Source organism: Lissotriton helveticus, chromosome 2_1, assembly GCF_964261635.1.
Source record: "Lissotriton helveticus chromosome 2_1, aLisHel1.1, whole genome shotgun sequence".
Lineage (NCBI taxonomy): Eukaryota > Metazoa > Chordata > Amphibia > Caudata > Salamandridae > Lissotriton > Lissotriton helveticus.
This window is the reverse complement of record NC_136059.1, coordinates 1,774,486,213-1,774,509,264: the sequence shown is the minus strand read 5'-3', so window position 1 is coordinate 1,774,509,264 and position 23,052 is coordinate 1,774,486,213. Positions and strand designations below refer to the sequence as shown.

The following is a 23,052-nucleotide window of genomic DNA, read 5'->3' as shown; positions in this document are numbered from 1 at the left end:
CAGCTTTGGTTTACCTGAGGAATGCTGCCAAGAACGCATGAGTGTATACTCAAAACGTTGCATTTGTCTATCTGTAAGTATGTGTAGGGCTGGGGCGGTGTGGATGGGTGGAGGATGTATTATTTGACAATTGCACTCTGGTTTTATATCTCTCTAAAAATTGTAATAAAAATCTTTGTGTTTTAAAAAAAAGGAAATAGTCCCTGGTTGCTTTAATCACTTGTGCAGGTTCTTGCTTTTTCCCTTCCTATGGTTTTCTTGTTTTTTTCTTCGTACTTCTTTCCCTTTCGGTATTTTTCCCTTGCTTGTTCACAGTCAATTTCTGATAAGGAAAAATAAGTGCTGGTACCCAAAAATGAGTGCTGGTGGGCCTTACCAGCAAACACTAGCTAAACTTAAGCACTGTAGCATAGTTCTGCACCTACCAATGTCAAAGCCTGGATGAGGCAATGGTCTTGCAAGTTTCCTTCTTGAATGCATGAAGAAAAGATGAACCCTTGAGTAGCCACAGCATTCAGCTGTACTTAGTATTCACATGAAAACTATCAGGTGTCCTTTTGCAAGGGTCACAAAAGTTGAGGAAAAAGAAGAAAGGCAACAAATATCAGTAGTATAAATAGTTCCTCAATGTACATAATGAAAGCCACTGGAGTTGATAGAAAATACATTAACACCATACTGAATCAAGTTTTAGAAAGAGCCCAGCATAATATCTTCTATAACAAAGGAATCCAGAGTGGAATCCAGCTGTGGAAAAAGGGGATCAAAATATCTGGTACAAAAATGCATAGCAGTCGGTGATGAAACTGGGAACAAATAAGGGAACATGTGTGTTGCGACACATCCAGCGCAGGGCAAGTTCTCTAAATATATTTATTTGGAACACTTTGTTAGGCGTATTTCTCCACACAATACACTTGGGATATCCAGATCTGAGGGTAAATTACAAGTGTGGGTCAATAAAGGGTGTAGATATCAGATTGAATATCTAAAAGAATAAACAATAGGCCAAAGCTCTACCAGGGTCACTATTTTGACCTGATGAATAACCTAGGGCCTGATTACCACCCTATTGTATTTATTTATTTATTTGCGAGTTTGTATAGCGCTTGAATAAACTCCCAAAGGAGTATCTCCGCGCTGGAGACAGCAGAAACATAGGTCAGGACAATGGTAATAATACAGCACCAGAACGCACAAATTAACTGATATTTAGGTGTCTCGTAGCTTAACTAATTAGACCTAAACAAAAAAGTTTTCAGTTGCTTTCTAAAAGCAAAATGGTCGGAACACTGTCTTAGTTGGAGAGGAAGGCTGTTCCACAAAATAGGACCCACCACTGACAAGGCCTTGCCACCTAGTCTGGTTCTGCTGATCTTGGGTACCCTTAGCAGTAACTGCTCACTTGATCTAAGAGTACGTGTGGGAACATATGGAACAAATTTATTAGCCAAGTAGACAGGTCCTAAATCATATAATCCTTTATGTACAATGCAGCATGAATTAAAATTTACTCTTTGGCGAATGGATAACCAATGGAGTTTTTCCAACATAGGTTTAGAGGAAGATCTGGGGGGAGCATTGAGGACTAGCCTGGCTGCAGTGTTTTGAACCACCTGCAGTCGGTCCAGCACCTCTTCATTTGCAGACACCAGGAGACCATTACAGTAATCAAGTCGGCTGATCACTAAAGCCTGAACCAGAGTCTTTCTAATGGAGTCTGGAAGGAGCGGGAATATCCTACGGAGGAGTCCTATCACATGAAAACAGGACCCCACCGTAATATTTCCATGTTGTTTCATGGTCAGCTCCGGCTCCAGACGTACCCCAAGGTTCTTGATTACTTGTTTTGGTTCGGGAACTGGTCCCACATCTAATAGCCACCAGTCAGGGGACCATAGTATCTTGGCCTCACCGAAAAGCATCACCTCAGTCTTACCAACATTACACTGAAGAAAGTTGGAAGACATCCACTGGGATACTGCTTTCATCCCCTCGGAGAAAGATTGTATAACCTCCGGGGTCAGCGATTTAAATGGAAAAAGCAGCTGGGTATCATCAGCATAGGACACTGGACAGAAACCAGAAGCTCTTGTTATATCTGCCAGGGGTGCCACATAGGTGTTAAAGAGAGTTGGGCTCAAGCACGAGCCCTGTGGCACCACCCCCTTAGTGATCTTAACCTCATCCGACCGGAAGTCACCCATGGTGACACATTGGGTACGGTCGGAGAGAAAGCTCTTTATCCAGTCCAGCGCCTTGCCACCCAGTCCATTCACAGTCAGCCGTTCGAGCAAGATCTTATGAGAAATGGTATCGAACGCTGCCGATAAATCTAGCAGCACCAGGACAACGGACATACCCATGTCCTGGTACATACGAAGATCATCAGTTATCGACAGCAGGGCTGTTTCAGTACTATATTTCGGCCTGAAACCTGACTGTGAAGGATCAAGGCTTCCCGATTGTTCCAGGAAGTTGGACAGATGCTTATTAGTATGCTTTTCAATGGTTTTACCCAGAAAAGGCAGCAGGGAGATAGGTCTAAGATTGGACATGTTAGTCCATGGAATGGTGTTGTTCTTCCGAATTGGTCTGACTAGAGCCTTTTTTCACTCTCGTGGGACACGTCCCGTTTTTAACGAGAGGTTCACCAGGCTCTGAATATCCGGACCAAGTACTCTCCCCACCACTCCCATTGATCTTGCTGGTAGTAGATCAGAAGGGCTTCCGCTTTTGATGTTATCGATCAACATCTCTACCTCTGGCAGAGTGATATTAGGAAAGTTGAGGAATAAATCGGAATTAGCAGCAGCTGCTTGCACCGGCATGTGAATATCATAACTATTTATAGGTGGATTAGATGCCTCAATTTTCTCATAGATAGCATCAACCTTATTGGTGAAAAAACTTGAGATGTCGTCACATAGTTGTTGGGACGACATGTCCGCACTTTCACATGCTACTGGCTTTAGAAAGGTGTTTACAATTTGGAAATAGCACTTTCGGATCGTTACCTGCCGCCTCCAATTGTGAGGTAACATGGCTCTTACGTGCGGATCGGATGGCTTTATCGTAGATGTTTATTGCCATCAGATAGTTAGTTTTATCCACCACCAAGTGCGACTTTCTCCAAACCTTCTCAGTTTTCCTGGCGGTACGCTTAAGGCACCGCAGTTCTTCAGAAAACCAGACTTCCTGTTTTCTTGCAGGACGGCTTTTGAATATTTTAAGCGGGGCAATCTGTTCCACTGCAGCACGGGTGGCAGATCATATTTGAGTAGGGCAGAATCAATATCTTCAGTGATTTGAATTTTCGGGGCAACATAGACCTTCTTAAAGGTTTCATCAGAATTTTATGCCATTGCCTTCGCCGAACCGGAATCTGTGAAGGGCGATTGGAAGATGTATCAATTTTCGGCATTGAAAACCCTAGAATAAAATGATCTGTCCAGTTGGTCTGTATGGGCATATGGCACTTAATACCCGGAAAATTGGAAAGAATCAAGTCTAAAGTATGACCCGCCAAATGCGTGGGCCCACTATTACACTGTTTCAGTCCCAGCAGAGAAACATACGTGAGGAAGGATTGAACCTCCATGCTGTCTTTTATCTCGCTATGGATATTAAAATCCCCAAGCAGTATAAAGTTCTTATCTGCATCAACATACGAAGCGAGTGCTTCCACTAGCATACTAGAGACTTTTTTTATGGGGCCTGGAGGGCGGTAGATTACTGCTCCCTTCCTGCTATGTTTGGCAGACGTACCAATCTTAAAAACCATCATTTCGAAAGCAGAGTTGCACCATTGATCTAAAATAGAGACAGCAATGTCGTCTCTATGCACGATCGCTATGCCCCTTCCTGCTTTCTTTGGTCGATCCAATCTGATGATTTTATACCCTTCCGGGATCCCAAGAGTAATAACCGGGATGGAATGGGGTTTGAGCCATGTCTCTGTGAGGAAGCACAGATCAGGTTCATGTGTAGAAATAAGGTCCCAGACCTCGGTATGGTGTTTAGGTAACGACCTTATATTACATAATATGTTCTTCCCACCCTGAATGGTGTCAATAGGCATATATGTAGTATGTTGTTGGGTTAGGTCGATAGTCCTAGGGCATATATCACATACAGCTTGAAATTGGCATTTCCTGCATGAAAACGGTCCTTCGGGAGGGGGAAGATCGTTTGGCCCACAGAATGTCCGTGGGTTGGTTCTTAGACACATCAGAGCCTGAGAGGAATAGCTCACCCTAGATTTCTTTGGGTCGTTTGCTCCAAATGATGATACTGCCATGGCCCCTGGCCCCGTCCGGTCGCGGACGGGCGCAGACGGGCTTCTCTCTGGCTTGTCTCAGGCACGTCCTCGGGCGCTCCCCTGCGCGTGACCGCTGCGCGCCCAGAGCGACGAGAGGGCTAAGTAGCCCCTCCTCGAAAACAGCTAGACCGCTACCCGCAGCGTGAAGCGGAAGTGGAGTAATGTGCTAATCTCACTCTTACCTGTCCGCCCTCCGCTCTACGGCGCTATTTGCCGAGTCGGACCGGGGCGGGCAGGCTACAACATCGAGCAGACTTCCCTTGATGTTAGCAAGTACAATTATGTATCTTTATGACACTCGATTAAAAGCGGCGCTACAAATTTGTTTTTAAAACATTTCTAAATGTGCAATTTTAAAATCGGCTTTCGTTTACCAACATGAAGTGCTTGGTCAAATTATCAAAGTCTGTGTCACGCTAGCTGGCGTCAAGCGGATCGGGAGGACACTGCCACTGTCTTCCCTAGCCGCCCGGCGGTCAAACTACCAGGCCACAGCATTGGTGGTCGAGAGAACGATGCAAAGCGAGTTGGTGGTGTGCCAACAGCGGCCTTGAGGCGGTGGCATGCTTCGTCTCATATATAGAGTATGAAGGCAATGCCGCTGCACTGCACCGCCTCCCCTGCCGTGCATGCACTGTTGCCATGCACCATGTGGTGCATGGTGCATAGTGCGCCCATGACAGTGGTAGCATAGGGGGTACAACATGTGACCCAGGCCACCACCCATACTTGGCAGAATTACACTAGGGCACTGTTTGGGGCCCCTTACTTTCCTTTCTGTCAACCTTTTCATGGCTGGCCCCAGTCATGAATGTTCGTTAATGAGGAAGGTCATGATCTGCACAGTAATGCGGCATTGGCACCGTCACAACATTTCCCCACTGCCGCAACCCACAGGATCCTAGATCCTAGACCCAGCGGTGGTGGCGGCGGTCTTGTGATGGCCCAACACCATTGTCCTAATCAGGTGGATGGACCACCAAGGATATGGTGGTCAGACCGCCACAGCATGTACGGCGATCTTGAGACCACCGTACTCGTAATTAGGCCCTTAAAGTGCCTTTAGAAAGCTTGCCCAGGGCCCTCCTCTGGTGTAATTGAGACCCACTGCTAATCTAGTGAGGGTTCTTAGTAGGTTATAGGTGTCACTGTGGTGCCCCTAATTTTCTGGGCACCACACGCTACATATTGAAATAGGTGTCACTAGGCACTGTAAGGCATGACTTCATCCCAGGCCATTTTCGTTGTATTTGTAGACTCGTTGCAACCAAAATGCCATTTGTCTTATTTTTTAGTAAGCATGGGTGCCTTGCCCAATCAGGCACAAACTAGTGTCTTGCTTGAGGGCTGCATGGGAGTCCCATTTGAGTCTCCCTCATGTCCTACACATCCAATGAACAACATGGGAACCAGCTTGCTGTCTTGCTCTTCTGTCCACTTACAACTAGCATGCTCAGGATCAGGAACACAACCCTCTTCTTTTTACTTTTAGTCAGCTCATGCAGTAGGGTCTCTGTCTTGCACACCAACCCACCCAACAAGTGGAATTTCCTGGGAAATGCCGGATGAGGCAATGTGTGCCAGATCCAAATTTCTAGGGCTCCAATTGACTGATGTAGATGATGATGTTTATGTTGGTTTCCTCCTAGGGACCAATGCTATCCACCAAGACTATTGTCTTTTGACACTCAAGCCTCTAAATTGTAGTATTTCTATAGGAGCTTGCTTTTAATGGACTTTATCTCTATACTCTGTCTTGTCCTCTCTCCATCTACTGATGTTGTCCTCAGCCTAGTGATATTTCCAGTGATACCCTCAAATAAGAACATCCAACAGACACTTCCAGTCCTTTATAGTCCATGGCCACTTGAAGGACACCGGTGTTTAAGTAGATGTCAGAGGGTGGGCCTCTGACGAGGGTTTCCCCACTGCAGTGCCAGTCTTCAGCAGTTCAGAAGACTAGTTCTCTTTCAGGATCACACAGTAGATCCATCCCCCTTCTGTACCTCAAAGAGTTAGAGGGCACAGCACAACTGCCACTGGTTAAATCTCAGGTGCTGCAGCACCACAGACAGGGTACTACAAAATCAATCTCTCTTTCCCTGCTCTTTCTTGTGATGAAGGTGTTTAAGTGGGGGTGGTCCAGAAGGGAGGCACTTCTGCCCAATCCTGGGGTGATACATCATCACAACAACTCTGTCCCAACCCTCCTCCACAGCATTTTGGGACATTTCAAAATGGAGTCTTGAAGTAGTCTGTTTAAATACTTTTCTGATAGGCTAAGCCCTGTCAAAACTTTAAAGCGGAGCCCTCCTGTGATTGGCTCCAGAGGTCTGGTCTTCTCCATTCTGTTTTCCGTGGAGTAAGCCTTCCCAGGCCAGGTGTGGTGTAAATAGCAGATTTGATTCCCATCCTTTCCCTTCCCCGGAACAGACCTAAACACTGCCAAATAGCATAATTATGTGGGCTGCCTTTCATCTTCCAGCTGGCCAGGAGATTAATTAACTTGGCATTGAGAACAAAAGACCTCGAATCTAGGGGCCGATTATGATTGCGGATAATCCGCATCCTCCGGGCCGGCGGAATCCACCCCCGGCCTGGAGGATGCGGATTATCCGCTGCGGACTGGAAAAAGACCCCCCACCAGATTAGGATGGCTGGGGGATCTTTTTTCCGTCTGCCACTTTTCCGCCGCGGTCGCCTTCCGACCGCGGCGGAAAAGCACTAACATGGCTGGCGGTGTCTATCAGACACCGCCAGCCATATTAGGATAGCTGCGGTCATATGCCTTTCCACGGCGGCATTTCCGCTGTGGAAAGGCATACGGTGTTGTCTTCGGGGGCCCGTTGCGGGCCCCCAGGGGTGAAGGGGGTGTGGGGGGTGCACATCGGGGGTACCTATGGTACCCCCCTGCCTTTGTGTGCAGGAAGCGGCAGGCACCACGCGGTGCCTGCAGCTTCGTGCATGCAAAGGTAAACATGCATTTTTTTAACATTGCGGCTTGTGCTGCTTCAAGCAGCACCCGCCACAATGATAAGAATACAGGATGTGACCGCCAGGGTTTCGGTCACATCCTAATTGGCACGGAGGGACCGCTGCTGCCCCTGCGGACGGTCCCTCCTCCTCTGGGGTGGCGTCGGACGCAGGTCCGTCCGCCATCCTAATAGGCCCCCTAGTTAGGAGCCAAGTCCGAGAAATATGAAAAATATTAAACTGCCAGAAGGAGGGACATTGAATCTGCACTTAGGATCTATTATTGCCATGCTATCAGTGTGCCATGCTAGTCTCTGGGCCTAACTGTGGCAAAACTATACTTTGGTATAGATTTTGTCCAACATGTATGATAAAGTGAGCACAAGTCTCAGTTAGGAACTACAGATTTGTACTATGAATGCCCATTTACATTATAAGGCCTGTACCAGATTAGCACCATTCTCTAAAGGGTCCCATTTTGGCAGGTTTCGGGCTGGGCTGGATCGTAGTCCCTTGTATTCGGTCTGCACTGATGTGACAATGCATATGTTCACACATTCATGTGCAGCCAAAACACAACTTCTTTCCCCAGTTGTGAAGCATTGGGCCTTGTTTTAAAAGGTGGACACTGGTACCTAGCATTCTCAGTCCACTTTAACAGAGTTTAGAGGGATTAAGACCCACTCACAGTAAGGGTCCAAAAAGCAGCTAATCCAAACAAAAATTCTAACTTGGGGCTCATATAACCTGGGATTCTAAATAGTTCTATGACTTGTTCTTCTTTCATAGGTTAAAGTTGATGTCTCATCTTTTAGCTTCTATGGCAGGATTTCAGTCTACAAGGTCACTAAAGTACACATTATTGGCCCTATTCACTAAAAAAGTAGCACATTTGTACTTTCATATTTAATTCCAAAAGTGGGTGCAGAATTACTACTGTTTGAAATTCACACGTTCTGATTGGAATCATCATGGAAAGTCTGGCACAGGTTTCCATGTGACTTCCAGTCCCTCTTTAAGGACCTCTCCATGGCAGACAACTCCGTACACACAAAATGGGTTCCCTTGTACAAAAGTACTTATTTATTATTTTTGTTCTCTGCAGGGATAATCTGTTTCACCATGGAGAATCCCCTTCCTCCACAAACCCAATAAGTGTGGTGTTGATGCATTCTTCTTCCCACCCTGGAAGGAGAGTTATGGCAGCTCTTCGCTGAGGTAAATCTTCTGCCAATCCAAGGAGTTGCATCATACCTTGAGCATGCTGCACATTTCCATGTTAGTGGGTGCTCCTAACCTTGCACAGAAAGCCCCATTTTAAAATTACCACCTCTTTAGGGAACTTTTAGCTGTGGAGACCTCTGCACTCATGTTGGTGATCTCAATCTCTGCAAACCTGCCAAAAATCCCTTTGTGAATTTTCATAAAGTGTCAATAAATAGTCCCTACCAAGTTAACCTTTGTGAATAGGGCCCTAGCTGCATGAATTTCACATTGATGAATTTTACCTTGATTGAGGCAAATGTTCACCAGTTTCACATCCATTTCCACTTTCAAGGAGGTAATACATTTCCAGCATTGTATTGTTTCCTTGATTCTTGTATTTCATCTTGACCATCTCCCAAAATCAACATTTAGCTTATTGTGTCTCTTTTTTAAAATTTTGTTTTGAGTTGCTTAATACTCTGAATTTTGCTTAATGTCAAAACCTGAATTAAGTAGTTCGAAAGTTTTTTTAAGTTTTACTTTTTCAGTAAACCATCTGTTTTTATATATTTGGAAGACAAAATTCAAGTTATTTATTTTCCTATTTGTTAGTCCTAGCCTCTACTAGATGCCAAATAAGTAAGAAGTATAAAGTATAATCTTCTCTTCAAGTAATATGTTTAGCTTCAGATGAGGTGCCCCTTTGTATAATTTCACATCCTCGAACCTTTCCAACTCTTCTACAGCGCCCAGACGTATCTCAGTGTACACACTCAGCTGTGAATATTGTTAATCTCCCTTTTTTTAAAAAAAATACAGACACATATAACATTAATTGCATCATCGTTTAGTGATCTTAATGTAAGAACGTGTAATTCAACTAGACACGTCTGACTAGATGGCTCTGCACATGCATACATGCCTCATTTTTCGTCTCAATAGGGACATCTTTTAAGTTACATTTGAAGTTACAAATGACTCTCACTGTAGCAAGCACTACCCAAATGTTGACACCTGGCAGATTTATTTTATCAGGCATCCAATGTTCTTGGATGCATATTATAACATGCATGTGAAACAAAATCTATAACACTGATATTTTCGGTCTGACTAACCCTGCTGCATTCAGATTGGAATCATTTTCTCCACGTGCACAAATGATGTGACAACAACAGCACCCATTAATGTTTCTATGAAGGGTGGTAGCCCTGTCACCCAGCCCTCACCCTTCACCCTCTTGTCATAAGAAGTCTTTAAATATGCTCCTGCAGAGCCGGATCTTTCTAGGCCCAGCTAAACAGGAATCTTTAAATGTTCAATTATTACCCTCCCGAGTATACCTGCTTCGCATGAATTCCTTTAAAGGGAGTTAGTAAGAAAGGCTGCCCATTACATAACTTGGAGCTTTGGTTACCTAAATCTCAGGAAGGATCAAGCCAGGCCATATCAGGTAATCAGTTCAAAGTCCAGGTTCAAGAATGAATAAATATATGCCATGGCCTGGAATCTAATTGTGTGTTTATATGAATATATGTCTTTTATCATGTGCTACAATTGTGTATGTTTGTACTTTTGTGGATACCTCATATCTGAATAAAGATGAATTGAACTGAATTGAATTGAATATATGAATTTTAAAGAGTGATGTAGTAGCAAATTACCAAGATCTATTCTATATGACGTAATCAGTTTTCGCAACCCATGTCATTTGAGTGGATACACTTGACAGAGGCTACACTGTTCATTATAACATGAGAAACTGGAGGAAATATTCTAAAATGTATCTTCTGTTGATAATGTCATGTTGTCCTTGTGATATATATAGGGGAATGAAAAGGAAAATATTATTCTGCTTCAAATCTGATTATCATATTTTGCTACAGTTATGCTGCTTCCCATTGCTTGGCCATTGACTAAATAGCCCTGATTCTGAATCAATTTCCTGGTCACCTTTATTCTAATTTGTACACTCTTAATTTCCAACGGCTATAATTTATGGTGCCCAAGCCTCAATGAGCCAGCAATTGCATATTTCAATAGCTGTTTTGTTTTGTTCTGTATTTTATTCATTTTAATCCTACTAATCAAATCGCAGGAGTAAGGAGACTACTGAGAGACCAAGTGGTGGCATTTAGTAGTGTTCAATAAAGAAATGCTGCTAACTTTAGTAACTTTGTCCTAAATAATTACATTAATTATTGTACTTTTAGTTGAACTATTGGCGCATGTACTTTTACTGTGTTTCATGGCACTTGTCGATGCATTCAACTATAGCCTAATTTTTTCAAAAAACCTTTCCCTGTGATTCCCACCATAGCAGAAAGGAAATGGTTGTCCGTAGCTCAATTCATGTCTTAAGAAATATTGATCTGTAAATCAATGGAAGACCGTGGCTTTGTTACTTTACATAGATTTTCAGCTGTTGAATAGTGTTTTACTAAATCAATTGGATGACTCGTCAGTGGTGTGCAAATATGCCATCTACATATTTTATTCTTCCTTTTAGTTATCATTTTTACTTGTTCCTTTTTGTCTAATCTCTCGCTAAATAACTATATTTGATCTCTCCCTCCAAGTTAGATTTACTAGTCTGGCCATTTTGAATGGCATGGGTACAACTATATCTAACTTTCGAGCTTGTAATAACTTGAAGTCTGGACTCTGTAATGCTAAATTACAATTTTCATGAAAGGCAATCAGATTTGTATTTCCTCTACCTAGCATTACTTGTAGAACGTTGGGGATTAGTCATAGTTTATTTTTGAGGTTAGAATAAAAGAATTGATCATTCCTACAGGTCCATATTACAACCTCTTTATGTCCCAGATAATCCAGTTGAATTGAATATGAATTGACACAGGCACTTCGCAACTTCAACCTGACCCTCATTTTAGTTGCCTCCCCAAAGTAAAGTTATAACTAAATTGCCCAGGGTTACTAAAAGATCAATGATCAGCATCAGCAGTGGAGGAGTGTGGCTTAATGGTTAGAGCGGCAGACCCTGATGCAGAGCTCTGGCCCGGGACCAGGGTTCAATTCCCGTCTCGGCGGGTCTTGGGCTCAATTTCCTCGGACCTGACAATTCTCGCCTCGGTGCCTATTCTAATCATGGGCCCCACGCTGCAACTCTGGGCAATAGCTTGCTTAACCTCCACACTGGCCCCAACAGCGCTAGGATGCCTGGCTTCACCCTGGGGGTGCCCAGGAATGGACACCTCACATGGAAAGCCAGGATGGGTTCCTCAGCGGTATGAGTAATAGCGCCAGGAAACCGCTTGGTGACAGTGCGCTCTACAAATACCTTGACATTTACATTTACATCTCTATTGCTAACATAGTCTCAGACCTTAAAAGAGCCCTACTCCCACAGGATGCCAATTCCCCTTTTCAGAGGGCAGATGAAGAGTGGTGAGAATCCAAACTGTTCAGTGGACCTGGACTCCTTCGCCTTGCTGGCACCCCCACTCAATCTTTTCCAGATCTAATCACTCGTCTCAGGGAGAAGTGAAAGACTAAATTGAAAATTCCAGAAGTAGCATCAGCCCAGTAAACATTGAAATGAGTGCTTGTGATATTATATCATTAGAAGTTAGGTATGGTATTAAAACAGAACCAGAAGACCTTAGTTGGGACCTTCTTCAGTAAGTCAGATTATTAAGCTCTTGGATCTAATTATTGTTCAACAAAATACTTCCACCGTAGTCTTTCCAAGTAGAGAGTAAGCCAGGCCAGAAAGAGAGAATTGGTAAACACATTCTCGATACCTTAGTCAACAAAGGTGGAATTGTTGCCTATGGATGCTAAACAATATTAAGGCAATCAATTAGCATTCAACAGATGAGCCACCAACCCACTGGGATAGCCTTTTTTCGACCTATGGCAACAGGCTGTGGTGCATCACTGCTGGAAATTAAATGGAAGCCATCTTGTGCGACTGGTAAAAATTGTGCCGCTCGGTATTTATCAAGAATACAGAACTATGACCAACCAAAGTAAGATTTGCACTTTTGGTTATCATCTGGTCTTTAGAGGTCTCCACAATTTCACCATTGGGATTTTCCCAAAAGTGCCTTCATGGGAGCACTTTCGTCAAAACTCAGTGCAGGCCTGGTTTCCATATCACAGAGGCCAGGTCGCCATTGTATTTCTGAAAAACAATACTGCAACAACCCTAACATGATGGGATTTTTCTCTTATTCACAGCTTTTGAACAATCAGTTGGCTCTTCTTTTTCTTCTTATGTTTTAGGAAAGGCCCATTCTTAGCGGGTAAGCATGTCAGTGTCACAGTACACTGAGCTTTGGTGTGTGTTTAGGTTTAGAATATTACACCATTACATTGAATCACATTACAAAATATTTAATTTTTCCTTTTTTCCTCACACGTGTATTCATTATATTTGATATTTATAAACATTATGCAATTACATCCTCACTGTTTATTATATGTTTTTGTTGCTACATTCTAAAAAAAAGAATAAAATATATAAAATAAATGAGAAATATCGTCTTCATTAAGCATTCCTGGTAACTAAACATGGCCCATTTTGCTAATTCATGAAGTAATTAGTATTTCCTTCACATAAAGAAAGATGAATAAATGTCTGTTCTGACTGTTAATAAAAGGAAATATCATCTCATGTTACAGCAGAGTTTATTCAGCAGTTTCGAATCTTAAAAAGGTATGGATATACCGATATATACCGAATGTGAGCACATTGAGCTTAAGCTATAGAGGGACCAGAGATAAAGAAAGATGAAGATATTTCTATAAATTAGAAATTAAATCGCTAGACTGATTCTCTGTCTAGTAGTGACATACAATGTTAAATTAAATGCACTCCCGATGTAATGTAAATGAATATGTGCAACTATTGTAAGTCTGCAAATCTTTTCAGACGGAAGTCGCACTGCAATTTCACATGAATTGTTAAATGATATTAATTTAGTTGGATAGGTGTGAAATTACATTTTCTTAAAGTTGCAAGTCATAGGGAAAAAAAAGCACGCACACTGAATAGATGCAAGTACATTTCACCAGAGATCCATTTGGTTTGGTTTAAAATATGGCTTTAAATATATAAAGCCCATCTTGCATTTCGAAGTTTGTGAACATTGTTAGCAAGTTGTCAGTGTTCAAGCAGATGCCTCTGAGCTGTGCATAAACAGTATTATTATAAAACTCGTTCACATTTGTTAATGAGTTCTCGACCCATTGATGGAAAGTGAACATTGTGTCATGTCAGAACTCATTTCTCTTCAAATACATCAGAACCTCCTTTCTGGATTGAAAAAGGCGCATTGAATTGTACTTCAAAGCGTGGCTTCGGAGAACACAATCGTGCGTGGACGATCATTTGAAGAAATGTTATTATGGGTCAACTGAGATTCTAAGGCCTTTGACTGAGGTCAGTAACAAGAGGCAGTGATGATTTGAACAACTGATACTGGGCCACACAGCACTGATCTGTAATTGCCTTTCTAACCCCAATATTTTTATCAAATACAGATGGCTCGAAGCCTTTACATTGTTTTAATGAATGGCGCTCAGAAGGACTTCAGAGAGCGTGCAGTGAACAGTCACAGGCCCAGATTCTGAAAGGTGTCAGGGAACACAGCAGCCACAAATGCTACACCGTGCTGCATTGTGTGACAGAGAGAAAGAGAGCAGGAGAGCGCCATAGACACAGAGATATTGCTGTGTCCGTCCTGATTTCATTTCGTAAGGAAGGGCACCCTTCATGGACAAAATACTTTAGCTAGACACAGCAGAAAGCATTTCCTACTTTGTATGTGTACTGCACAGTGCAGCACGCATGCTGAGTTGGACAAAAAGGAGAAATGAAAACATTTCTCCATTAACCCCTTCCGTGCGGGGCTGTTTCCCCCGCTGTGCTGGGGGCGGGGGGGGGGGGGCGCGTACAGCGCCCCCATGCTCATGACGAGGTCAGCTCGTCATGAGCTACGGCGCTCCGGTGCTGGCCACACCCGTTCCAATGGAACGCTCAGCACTGCAGGGGAATCAGCCCAGCATGCGAGCGTTCCACGGAACGGGCGAGGTCATGACAAGCTCAGCTCATCATGAGCACCGGAGCGCCGTAGCTCATGACGAGCTGACTTCGTCATGAGCACTCAAAGGGTTAATGCCGGTTTTCCAGCGACATTCATTTTTGGTGCTAAACCCTGTCTACTCATGTTTGTAATTAAGGTTTAGCCACAAAAGCGGGAAACATCCTTTACAACGCGGTGTTTACACCACGGGGCCTTTACGACGCAGCCATCACAACACAAGTCATTACTACGACTTGCGCTGGATGGCGCTCTTGTTTAAGGAATAGTTTAATTTTCTATTCCAACACCATCCCTACTGTTACGTGGGCTGGAGTTGGAATAGAAAATTAAAATAATCCACAATCCAGCGCCCTCCAACGCATGTCGTTGTAACGACTTGCGTTGTGATAACTGCGTTGTAATGGTAGCGCGGTGTAAACACCGCGTCGTAATGACATATATCCCTCAAAAGCATGGGTGGTTGCATGGGAACATCCATGTATCACACTTGTAATGCCCCTTCATGCAAAGTAATGCAACGTAGCGTTTCGCAATGCTTTGCATTACTTTCCTATACAGACCAACGGTAATAACAATGTGCGTTGGTTTGTTAATTTCCAATAAGGTTTAGCGTCGGGTTAGCCTTACAAAAGTAACACTATCCCATCGCTAAAACTTTGCGACCTGGGCCACAATCTTCAGTCAGTAGAGGCTTGTTTCAAGAATAACAGCAACTAGTCATAACAGTGTAAGATCCACACCAAGCGACACCCAAAGAGATGACATGAGCATAAAAGCATCCCGCTATTATAAATGGACCTCATTTTATTGGGGCAGAAAGTAAAATGAAGCTCAGGCGAAAAATGCAAATTTCAGCTTGGCTTAGGCTAAACATATACCTTATGCAAGACATTGCAATGCAATGTAATTGTGAGTTACATTGCAATAAAATATATTGTGTTTATTTGTATGAGACTGACATTACAATGTGAGTCTGATGACAGCCGCTGGCATCCGTGTAGTGTGGGAGTTTGCTGTGTTCCTGCGAGTTGGTCAGTCCTTTCCAGCACTTTTCTATCAAGAGACACATTGTAATATCATACACTAGACGTGAGTCACCCCCCCCTCGTCTCTTGCTCTTTGTCCCTTGCCCATGCTTAATAGTAACTGTCTCTGCTAATAAAGGGGCTACTGCCCCCTTGACGTGGTACTTACACACCAATTACTAGATCTCACAATCATTATGAGTGTTGTTATTTCACCCTGAATGGTAACTCCAAGTGAAAATTTGAAACTCGCAATTATGCTTCAGGGTCCGTGTTAGACATGGCATCCTTGGCCTGGTATTTCCATTAACATTGTGCCTTTGCTCCACCTGTTTTACTGAATAATTGTTTTTGGCATTAGGACTCTGTGCACTTTACAACTGCCAGCTAGTGCTAAAGTGCTTGGCTCTCTCTTTCAAACATGGCAAAACTGGCTTACACCTAAATGGCACATTTAAGTTACTTGTAAGTCTCGTAGATGGTACTACATGTACCCAGGGCTAGTAGATTAAATGCTACTAGTGGGCCAGCAGCACTCATTGTGCCACCCACTCAAGTAGCCTTTTAATACATTTCTCAGGCCTGCCACTGCAACTTGAAGTGCAGCTTAAACTGCCATTTCCACCTGGAAAAATAAACCTTTTGCTAGGCCTAAACCTTCTTTTTAATACATTTAATCCCCCTTAAATTAGACCCTAAAGACTCATGCCCTAGCAGTAAAAAACTCCTCAAGTAATTGTTCCCTGTCGTAAGGCCTACCTCCTCCAATGACTAATACTGAGTTACATTACTACATTTAATAAGTGATAACATTTAATTGGCAGCAGATTGGGTCTGGTGTTCACACTCAAAGGGATTGTAATTTAAAATCCCATTCAAGGGTAAAGTCTGATTTAAGTTGCAATTCTGAAAATACCACTTTTAGAAAGTTGGCAATGTATTGTCTTACTCATGTGCGTCTTCTTACAGTTTCCTAGATCACATGACTGTGAAAGACTCTGCATCTGGGGATTGTGTATTTCACCCAGACAGGAACACAACAGGTGCCTATTTGTCAGCAGTATGGGCCATCTTGCCAGTATGGCTGGGGGTGATGCTGTACCTTACCCGACTTACATTTCAAAGGACATGTCTCCAGCACACACAAAGGAACCTGACACTAGTCCTTAGTCACCTCACACTTCTGAACCTTATGTAGGGGTAGGATATGGAATCCCCCACTTCAAAGCTGGCACCACCTATAAATATTGGACCTCCTGGGCCACTCTTCAGTACGAATGTTACATAAGAAGCACTGCCTTTCCCCCGAGAGGGGGGAAAGGCAGTGCTACTTCCCTGCTGCTACTAGAGGACTGCCCAGCTGCTTGAGTACTGCCTTCTTCTTTGAGATAAAGGTGTGCCTCTCCAGGGTCAGTTGGCTGACCTCCTGTCTAAGCTGCAGGGACAGAAGAAGCTCCAGCCACTTACCTATAACTGCCCAGCTGACCTCCTGCATTGGACCTGCCTGGAACTGCAAATGGACCTGCCTGAGCCCTCCAGGCTCAGCAGGAGTGAGTTTCTGATCCCCAAGATGTGCCTCCCCAAGTCCTAGACACTTGGCTGGCATCAGTTGAACTCCTCCTTAAAAGAAAGGTGACATCCTGAAGTTTTGGGCCCTTCGCGACCATGGACTGTCCATTTTGTGAAGAAATGTTGCCGTTCGCGATGACCGCCAATGTGAAGCTAAAGTTAACCTGCCTCTTCTTACTACAGAAATGACCGGCAATGGAAGATTGGCACTTAGTGCTACAGTAACACAGCCAACAAGACTCTCCAGCAATGACTATCTGCAACACGCGGCTGGATCTTTGTGCTACAGCAATGGCCATCCACGATGCCAGGCCTACTCTTTACCCCACAGCGATGACTATCTGCATGTTCTTCCTGCTTCTCACAGCCTCATTCAATGCAAAAGGGAACTCTTCGTACCGGACTTTGTGAAGGTAACTCTTCAGCAGGGCTAACCTGCTCCCTTTACCAGACCGCTCGCCATCACATGCGGCCTGAACTTGTGGCTTCCCCCCTATCTAGCATGACCAGATGACAGTCAATGGCCCTTAGTACTTTTAGACACTATATCTACCCACAACTTTAAAATTGAATATCTCTTGTTCTACTGATTGGACTTGTGTCATTCTAGTATCCATTTATTTATTAAAATTTACTCAAATTTGCTAAATTGATTTGGATTTTGCTTGTATTGTGTTTTCACTCTATTACTGTTTGTGTGCTTTATACATACTTTACACATTGCCTCTAAGTTTAGCCTGGAAGCTTTTGTGCCAAACTACCAGATTGTTATTTGTTTTATCCAGTGACTTTTGTGGTTCACCCTGACAATGACTGGGCTTGCTGCCTGTGTGGGGTTCCACCCCTTCCACCAATAAACCGATTTCTTACAGCCTAGAAATATTGGGTTTGAAATCTCCTTACAAGATAATTTTGGGCTCAGCTCTAAGGGTCTCTCAGAGAGGTTGCAGGAGCTGGGTTGCGGTAAGCAGCATTGTGCAGTCCAACTCACTTCCTTTCTCAGATCTGTTAGAGCAATTAATATTCCCCCCAAGGCGGCATGCCTAACTCCCCATCAGTACCTCTAATCACAGCCAGCAGTTGCACAGGCATTTCTACCTGTTCAGAACAGGTGTACATGTGTTTTTTTTGCCATAAAGGTGAATAATTGCTCAGAAAATTATTCGGTAAATCTGTGCACAAGCAGTTATTGCCCATTTCAGAGGATATCATAATGGCTGACTTTGTAGCTTACATACTGGCTGCCAGAGAGGATAATTTAAGGCTCTGAGTAGATGTTTTTAATCGTCAATCATTTTCAACATTATCCCATTGCCTCTGAGAATGCAAATCACTGAGTCATAGTGTGTTGGAAATTTCCCTCACTACCTCTAGCGACCATAGTCACACAGCTTTATAGCTCATACCACCAGTGCTCTTACCCTACTGCTTAGTAGTTTAGGAAGGAGGTTCACAATAATAGAGCATGAAATGGAATCACCTAAGTAAAAGTTATAGTTTGGGTAAACATGAAGTTTCAGTAGTTGTTTTATTTTGATGAGAATACCTTTCTGAGGCTGGTCTCTGACACCATCCTCTGACATGAATAGAGAAGCTTCCTTAACAGTGGTTAACTATTGCATGCAACAATAACACAGATATTCAGTAGTTATTCAGTAGTTAGTTGGCTGGGGTGTGAGCCCTGGTCAAGCAACGGCAAAAATCCCTTGCCGGGTGAACCACAAAAAGTCACTTGTTTTTTACCTTGGATAGCTTGGCACAAAAAGAAGTCAGACTTAACTCAGAGGCAATGTGTTACGTATTTATGCTGCACACAGACAGCAATAAAGTGAAAGCACAACACTAGAGCAATCCCAAATTATTTAGATAAATATTGTGAATTCTAATAAATTACTTGACACCAAAACAGCAAAAATCCGATCAATAGAACTGGAGTTATGAATTTTTAAAGATTTTAGTAAAAACTAATGCTTAAATGATCAAAGCACCAACCAATCATCTAGTCGGTAAGACAGGGTCACAGTTGAAAAATATGGTGGACCGTAATTGAGCGTGGTTCGGACAAAGAAGTGGATTGGGACTGGTCAGCGCTTATATTCGGATTTAGAAAGATTCTTGAGAAAATGTTCTGTGAAGATAAAGTTCAGCGTGGTAATGCTGCAGGAGATGTCTGAATAGGGAGCGTCATTACCAGATAATCTTGGGTCAAAACTGTGGTGAAGATTTCTACATTTGTCTCAAGTGGAACAAGGCAGAGGTCTGTATCTGTCCACAGTTCCATGAGGTTAATTACCCCTTTGGTGAACGGTCGACAAAACAGATTTGTTGTTGTCAGTCAATAAATCAATCAGGTTTCTTGTAAAGCACGAACACTTACCCGTTAGGGTCTCATGGCACTGAGGGGGGGGGGGGATCTGGGGTTCAGTTGAAGAGCCAGGTCTTGAGGTCCTACAGAACTGAGGCAGGTGGAGAAGAGTGAAGCGGGGGAAGTTGCCAAGTCAACCTGACCAGTGATGCACATCAGGCAAATTCTGGTCTACTCTTGGTTCTTAGAGCACCTTTTAGCCAAAATCTCTCCACTTTTGGATTCTGGCTATCTGGGCACTTTTAGCACCACTTCCAAAGGTCCAGGACTGGATGTGCACAACTTGGAGGGTCAAGACTTACTTAGTCTGGTTCCAGGTGTGGGTTCAAGATGAAGGAATCCTTTTGTGTCCCTGTGGCTCTGAAGAAGAGGCGGAAAACTAGCCTTTGTGAATCACTATGGAGGTCCTGCACCATATAAAGATCCAGTCCTTGTCAGCAGTTAGAAGGTAGCAGAGCAGCAGGACAAACAAGGCAGCAGGGTAGCAGTCCAGCAGAGCAGCAGTCAAGCAGAGTGGCAGTCCTTCCAGCAGCGCAGCAGTACTTCTTCCTGGCAGAGTATCTACAGGTGCAGAAGTGTACTGACATGTTGGTGCCTGAGGTTCCCTTTTTAGTTTGAGCATTTAAGACATTTTTTATATACTTTAGAGGGGGTTCTGGAGATCAGCCCTAGGACTTGCCTGATTCCGCATAGGGAGTGTGTTTTTGCCTGTTAAACTGCCTCAATTTAACTGTTTTGATAGAAAAGGACCAGCAGAGGTCAGTAAAATACCAGAATTACTTTCTGCTGAGTGACTTTCTTTTTAAAAAATTTCTGGCAACTGCCTCCATTTAACTTTCTTAAAAGAAAACGACCAGCAGAGGTCAGTAAAATACCAGAATCACTTTAGCATTCTCTAGATTCCAGTTTATAGAAATTGTCTTCCACGAGCACCCGTTCACAATAATATTTTTTTCAAATCTTGTTTTTTCAGTGATATGACCACTGAAGGCCCTGCTTTTATGTTAAAAACAGAGCTTTGGACTATACCATTTCCAGCTCAAAGTCAATATTTCTCTTAATGTCACACAGTTTGGTGCTTACTTTCCCTCCAGGTTAAAGAACAGTAGATGTTTCAGCACCCAGGCTAATGGGCTGCCTAGCTAAATACATGTAAGGGCCCAAAGGTGAGACCGATTGCATTGCAAATGCCTGTTATAACCTGGTGCCCTCCTTCTGGAAGGTGGGGAATGCTTCTAGACAGTAGCTTTGAGGTGCATGAAATGTCCTGCTTCCCCTGCTCAAGCTCCAAGTTGGCTGCAGTGACAATGTGGGGCTGTTTGACATTTTATGCAAAGGCAGAATACAGTCTATTTAGTTTCAAGTAGGGCTGTACTCAGCTCCACCTCCCATCCTGCCAGCAGATGGCCTATTCAGGCACACCTAATTCCTCTGTTGTGTGACTGCCTGGGAGGAATTCACAAAGTCTAACTGTCAGTTACTCCTAGTCATGTGCCCCAGACCACTCTATAAGCACCAAAGCACTAATGTTGGAAAAGTGCCAACTTTCTATAAATGGCTTTTTTTAAAATTATAATGGAAAACCCAGCTTCACCATTAAACAGGGAATCAGACTACAATTCCACAGTCAGCAAACACAACTTAGCTACCAGCTCCCAATTGGAAATTACAGTTTATTAAATGTAAAACAGAATCCCCAATGTGATTCAATGGGAGTGATAGGCCTCACGACAGTGAAAAACAGATTTAGGAGTTTTCACTACCAGGACATGTATACCTTAAAAAGACATGTCCATGCAGGCCCACTAGTAGCATTTAATTTACAGGCCCTGTGTACATGATATACCACTCTACAAGGGACTTATAAGCAAATTACATTTCCCTGTTGGGTATAAACCAATCTAATTATGTTAATAGGAAGTGCACGCAAGCACTATTGAGGAAAATCAGAAAAATGGTCAGGCGATTTAGTCGATGTTTCTTAAGTAATTTTGCCCGGCGTTAAACGCCTCTAATACCATACGAAGTTTATCAAATAAAGAGGCAGGCGCTGGAGACAGGAAGACGGGAAACAAGTTTTATTCCGACGGAGCAGAACACATCAGATCGGACAACAAGGTATCGTCTCGAGGTGCTCTCTAACAGCCTCTCTGAGGCCTGGCCTTTTATACACTGGTTTACGACATGTGACCGCTCTTTATTACAATAAAGACATTGTGAAGTAATGAAAAAAAAGACATCCCCGGTACCCCCCAGTTCCGGCTCATTCCAACACGTGGCTACAGTAGAGGTCCTCACCCCCCCATACAATAGGAGGGGGCTATCACGCAGCTGAGTGTTCCGCCGATTCCTTTGGAATGTGTGCGCCTGATCGAATCTCAGGGGGTGGGGAGGTCATGATCAATAGTAGCTCCTTTGAAGAGGGGCGAGTGCATACAGTAGTGGGCAATAAACTGTATCCTCAGGCTAAGGGATGACCAGCGGTCCGTGCAGACAATCGGGCTCAGAGGAAGGGGTCATCAAAGGAGAGATATTCATGAAAGGAAGGATCGGTGTGGACAATCGAGCGTAGAGGAAGGGTTTATCAAAAGAGGGGTATTCATGGAAGGAAAGGAGGTGTTGGTCAGGCGCGGGGTGTGATTCCCAGAGACAGTCATGCGGAAGGGGAGGGTTCATGACTTGTGCATGTGAGAGCGGGGGCAGCCAGGGTGCATGGGGGATGCTTGCAGGGTCAGGGAAGTGCGCTGATGATCGATCGTGAACAGGGAGACCATGGTACCTAAAATGGCTGTCGTGTATGTTCATACGTGAGTCTGAGGAATGGGCAAGATGGCGCAGATGATGTTCAGTTCACGAACTAAAATTCCACAGTCCTCCCTTTTAACATGTCTCGCCAGCTTGTCAATTCGGATCTATCCCCATAAGACCACGTATTTCTATCTCATAGAGGGGACTCATGTGCTCAGTTCTAAAGTCCAAAGTCTTAGGGCACATACAGTTAGAAATGAGTGAACACAAAGGTGGCAAACATTGAATACCTAAGCAACACCCACACAGTACCACGACTGGTATCAGTATAAATGTAAATAACCTCCATCCCCAGACCTTCAAAGTGTCCCAAAACCAGCTTCCAAGCGACCATCCTTCTTGCTCCTGGTGAACCTCTGAGGATAGTCTGTGGAGGTGTTCGATTGCTTTGTAGACTGAAGGCGAGTTATCTGGCACGTAGGTGCAACAGCTGGAGCCGATGATGCGGCATGCTCCTCCACGGTCGACCAGAACCACATCTAGAACAAGGCGGTTTTGAAGAGCCACCAGGCGGACTGCCTGAAGCTCAGCCGTGTTGTTAGCGAGGATGCCAGCCGTGATGTTAATGGTTGTTTCTACTGCCTGAGTCAGGTGTCGGATAGCGCGGCTATTTGCCATTGGGCCCCACAGAGGAACAAGTCCCTTCACCGCATCCAGGAACTGTGCTCCGGTGGAGTCGGCTTGTCCAATGTCTCCGGCGCTCTTTTGCCGGTG

At 43.8% G+C, this 23,052-nt stretch overlaps 1 protein-coding gene and 1 long non-coding RNA gene across 2 annotated transcripts in view; both read left to right on the top strand.

Annotated features, from left to right (window-relative positions):
* Positions 1 to 23,052, top strand: part of LOC144819923 (uncharacterized) — a 148,101-nt gene that overhangs the window by 10,116 nt on the left and 114,933 nt on the right. The gene's annotated exons all lie outside the window — the stretch shown is intronic.
* The window catches only part of LOC144819148 (uncharacterized), an 80,697-nt gene continuing 74,995 nt past the window's right edge, over positions 17,351 to 23,052 (top strand). Inside the window, exon 1 of the mRNA XM_078677127.1 lies at positions 17,351 to 17,578. Within this exon, the coding sequence (XP_078533253.1) occupies positions 17,351 to 17,578 (228 nt within the window). The remainder of the gene's footprint in view (positions 17,579 to 23,052) is intronic.